Below are 5,000 nucleotides of genomic sequence, written 5' to 3'. Positions count from 1 at the left end.
GTCCCTGTTTGTCATTCTTTCCCTCACTGTCTCATTCTAACTCTCTCTCACTTAATTTCCCTCACTCATCTTCACACTCTGGCCCCCGTCACTCTCTCACTCACACACACACACACACACACACACACACACTCTCCCTGTCTTTCTCTACCCCTCACTGTCTATCTTTCTCTCCCTTTCTTACTCATTTTTTTCCTTCATGTTCTTCGTCACTATCTTCCCCACACTGTCTGTCTTTCTCTCACCTTCCTCTCTCCTTAATCATTTCCCTTTCCTTTTTTCTCTTCCTCACACACACACACACACACACACACACACACACACATATTAACGCTCTCTTCTCAGCTCACACACTCATCTCCCTCCGTTTCTCCTGCAGGCGTTCACTTCGACACAGATGACAACGCGCTGCAGGAATCTTTAGTGACCACCGTTCGAATCTTTGGGTATGGTGTGATCAACTTCCTCAGTGACAACAGGAATGAACACCTCAGCCTGAACCCCCAGCTGTCCTGCGAGGGCCACACCAACGCGCGCTGGGCCCTCGGTGCGACCTTCTACAGGTGGGTACTGGCTGTCTACTGCAGGAAAGGTAGTGACATATGATTGAAAGGGTCTAGAAGGATGGAAAATTATCTATAAGGGTGTATGGAAAGACGTTGTGAGAATGTTTTGGGCCTGGAAATGTGCTGGAAAGTGTATAGAGAAGATCAGAAGTGCTGGAAATATGGTGAAAACATGTATAGGGGTTCTTTTTTATACCTGGAAAGATCAGAAGGTGTGTTTTCAATGTTTTCTTGGGGTTTTGGTGCTGGAAATTTGATGTGAGTGTACTGGAATGTGTAGGGATGCTTCATCGTATCTGGAAAAGGTGAGAATGTCCTGGAATTTACTGGAAAAGTGTGAAGGGAAGGTTTTATTTGGGCTGGAAAGATCAGATTGTGCTGGAAGGATGTGTAGCGGAGATGTATTGAGTCTGGAAAGCTGGAGACGTTCTGGAATTTTGCTGGAAGTTGTTTTGTAGTTTTTTTTTATGTTACTGGTTTGTGGCTTGCTTCTGGTGAGGGTATAAGAAGTGCAGGTCTGGAAAGGTGAGACGATACTGGAAAGGTGTGTAGAGAATGCGTCTTGAGTGCTGAAAGGTGAGAAGATGCTGGAAACATGCCGGAAAGGAAGGTCTTCTTATGTCTGGTTGAAAAGGCGCTGGAATCTCTGTAGGGCCTGTGTATTTGGTCTGGAAACACGAGAAGGTACTGGAATTTACTGGAAACTCGCTGGAATAGTGGGTAAGGAAGGGATGTTGGGTCTGGAAAGATGTGCAGGGAAAGTGTATGGTCTGGAAAGATGTGTAGGGGAGGTGTATGGATCACAAAAGGTGTCCAGAGCAGGTGTGTTACATGTGGGCAGGTGAGAAAGCACTGGAATGGGCGCCGTCAACTTTGCTGTGGACTCTTGCCTCCACCTGGTGGCGCACAGTGAAGGGTGGACTGTCCTGCCTGGGAAGTGGTAGGCCAGGACTTTATTTATTTATTTTTTTACTTATTTCATTTATTTCATTTATTTGTTTATTTATTTATTTTTTTGTAGGAAGGGTCACTGAGTAAGGGAACAAAAATATTAGGTGGCTGTGTTGCGCCCTCCCTTCTGAAAGAGTTCAAGTCACAGGAAGGTGGAAATACAGAAGCAGGCAGGGAGTTCCAGAGTTTACCAGAGAAAGGGATGAATGACTGAGAATACTGGTTCACTCTTGCATTAGAGAGGTGGACAGAATAGTGGTGAGAGAAAGAAGAAAGTGTTGAGCAGCGAGGCCGCGGGAGGAGGGGAGGCGTGCTGACAGGATGCGCTCAGCTTGCCGTGCTCTTACGCTCATGGTTCACACACGTAAGCTCATCTGATAATTTGCTTGAACCATAGACAGAGATAAAAAAAAGAAGAATAAATAGATAAAAATGATAATAATAATAATAATAATAATAATAATAATAATAATAATAATAATAATAATAATAATAATAATATCTATAGTAAGCAAAGTAGTTTTATTTATTTATTTATTTATTTATTTTATTATTATTATTATTTTTTTTTTCCCATGAGACAGAAAGACAGGAGGAAAACTGATGAGGTTTTGTTGTGCGCAATGATTCCTATTTTGTTTGTATTCATCGCGCGTCGTTCGGTCAGCGAGGTTAAGCAGCGGTGGGTCTGGTTAGCTTTTGGATGGGTGACCGTCTAGGAACACTGGATGTTGTTACCATTCCAGCTTATTATTTTGTGCGTCACTTTCCAGCTTTTTCTCCGCCGTGTGGCCGTCAAGCGATGCCTTCATGCAAGTGAAACCGCAATAAATAAATTAATAACCATTCACCGTTACACTGGGAGCCGCCTTGGAACATTAGCACTGCCCATGCTTAGGGGCAGAGGGGTTCTCAGGCGCTCGGCTTCGAATCCTGACCAAGACCCGAGGGTAGGAAGGGCAGCCACTCGCCGCAGCGGTTCCCAAATAACAAATCCGAAGTCCTTCGTTGGGAGGCACCGTCCTGGCCTGACACATTAGGGAAACCAGACGTGTACAGTGTATTGTAAATGTAAACAAGACATTTGCTTACGAGTTAGTATATATCTTAAAATTATAAACAAGATGAATGAATCAGACTTCATAAAGTATGCAAAACAAAGATGCCCAGTCTCGTATGTGTGTGTGGGTGTGTGTGTATGTGTGTGTGTGTGTGTGTGTGTGTGTGGGTGTGTGAGGCCTTCAGTGGGCAGCAGTGACGAGAGGTTGAAGCAGTGCATGGTGCTGGAAAGATGTGTGGTGCACGGGCAGTGGGCTTGTCCTGACGCCTGACGGTAAGGATATAAGAGTCACAGGTCTGGAAAGTGTGTAGGACAGGTGTATTGGGTCTGGAAAGGTGAGAGGATGCTGGAACTGTGCTGGAAGGTATTTGCTGACTGGAAGTGTTATTTAGAGACGCTGGAACGTTTGGTAGAGACTGGAAAAAAAAGTGAAATGGGTTTGGTAAGGTCAGAAGGTACTGCAAACGTTCTGGAATTGGACTGGAAAGTGTTTGCTGAGTGGAAAGGTCATTTAAGGGTGCTGGAACGTGTAAAGGAGGCCGAAAAATATACTGGTGTGTATGAAGGGAAGGTGTGTGAGTGTGGAAAGGTGAGAGGGTGCTGGAATTTAATGGAAAGATGTGCAGGGGACATATATTGGATCTGGAAAGGTGAAAACGTAGTGGAAACGTGCTGGAATTGGCCTGGAAAATGTTTGCTGACTGGAAAGGTCATTTAAGAGTGCTGGAATGTGTAAAGGAGGCTGGAAATGTGCTGGTGTGTTGTCTGGAAAGGTGAAATAGATACTGGAAACGTGCTGGAATTAGACTGGAAGGTGTGTGCCGCCTGGAAAAGGTTATTATAAACTGCTGGAAGATTTGACAGAAGCTGGAAATTATGGAAAGAACCTTTGAAATCTTTTTGGAAGGTACAGTGTTAGTGTTTCCAGAGAGAGAGAGAGAGAGAGAGAGAGAGAGAGAGAGAGAGAGAGAGAGAGAGAGAGAGAGAGACATATATGGTGCAGGTGTGTAGAGAGAAACACTATTATCTAAACAGAAAATGGACAGCAGGTGTGCTCTCTCTCTCTCTCTCTCTCTCTCTCTCTCTCTCTCTCTCTCTCTCTCTCTCTCTCTCTCTCTCTCTCTCTCTCTCTCTCTTTGTTATTTCTTGTCAGTATCTTTTTTTCTTTATTTGTATGTGTGTGTGTGTGTGTGTGTGTGTGTGTGTGTGTGTGTGTGTGTGTGTGTGTGTGTGTGTGTGTGTGTGTGTGTGTTTGTTTGATATGCAGAGTACCTGTATGTTTTAATTGGCTGCAAAACTATTAAAGTGAGTGAGAGAGAGAGAGAGAGAGAGAGAGAGAGAGAGAGAGAGAGAGAGAGAGAGAGAGAGAGAGAGAGAGAGAGAGATTGTAGGAGGGTGAGGGAGAATGGGAAGTAGTTCAAAATTCTACACACACACACACACACACACACACACACACACACACACACACACACACACACACACACACACACACACACACACACACACACACACACACACACACACACACACACACATTTTGCTGATAAGAGGAAAAATGAAGGAATTCTTTTGACCAGATGAGAGAGAGAGAGAGAGAGAGAGAGAGAGAGAGAGAGAGAGAGAGAGAGAGAGAGAGAGAGAGAGAGAGAGAGTTTAACATGAAAAGTTTTAAAGTTCTACATGTATATTCTCGCCCTCTCTCTCTCTCTCTCTCTCTCTCTCTCTCTCTCTCTCTCTCTCTCTCTCTCTCTCACTTTCTCTCTCAGCTCGAGAGAGAGGGGAAGAGAGAGAGAGAGAGAGAGAGAGAGAGAGAGAGAGAGAGAGAGAGAGAGAGAGAGAGAGAGAGATAACACAAACGAGAGAGAGAGAGAGAGAGAGAGAGAGAGAGAGAGAGAGAGAGAGAGAGAGAGAGAGAGAGAGAGAGAGAGAGAGAGAGAGAGATAACACAAACAAGAGAGACAGACAGACAGACAGACAGACAGACAGACAAACAATAACAAGACAAACTCGTGAAGAAAATGCACAACTTGTCAACTGAAGTGATCTGAATGCTGATTGGCTGGCCTATCGCAACAAAGAGCGCTGATTGGTTCCCGCTCTGCCCTATCTGTGACGTCACGCTTTGACAGCCAATAGGAGGAGGAGGGGGAGGGACTATTGTGCAGCACTTGTGGCCGCACTTCTACTACATTGCAAAGGCTGTAGTTCAAGATACGCATTTTTTTAAGGGTGTTTTTACGGTAAATAGTGTAGAAATGTTGTTCATCTGTCACTACTAACGTAAAAACATCCTGAAAAAACTGTGTGACGTATAAGAAAGAGTTGTATTCTGAGACGCTTCTGCACCGCTCCTTCACCACACTCCAGAGGCTCCTGTTGAAGCTACACGGGGTTTTCAAGGGTGTTTTTAAGGTTCTAGT

At 44.5% G+C, this 5,000-nt stretch overlaps 1 protein-coding gene across 1 annotated transcript in view; it reads left to right on the top strand.

The window, feature by feature from the left end:
• Positions 1–5,000, top strand: part of LOC135095578 (glutamate receptor ionotropic, NMDA 2B-like) — a 163,004-nt gene that overhangs the window by 83,368 nt on the left and 74,636 nt on the right. The window contains 1 exon segment of the mRNA XM_063996479.1: positions 380–563. Within this exon segment, the coding sequence (XP_063852549.1) occupies positions 380–563 (184 nt within the window).

This window comes from Scylla paramamosain, chromosome 49 (genome assembly GCF_035594125.1).
Source record: "Scylla paramamosain isolate STU-SP2022 chromosome 49, ASM3559412v1, whole genome shotgun sequence".
NCBI lineage: Eukaryota > Metazoa > Arthropoda > Malacostraca > Decapoda > Portunidae > Scylla > Scylla paramamosain.
Note: the sequence above shows the minus strand (reverse complement) of the source record. Positions and strands in the feature narration are given on the sequence as shown.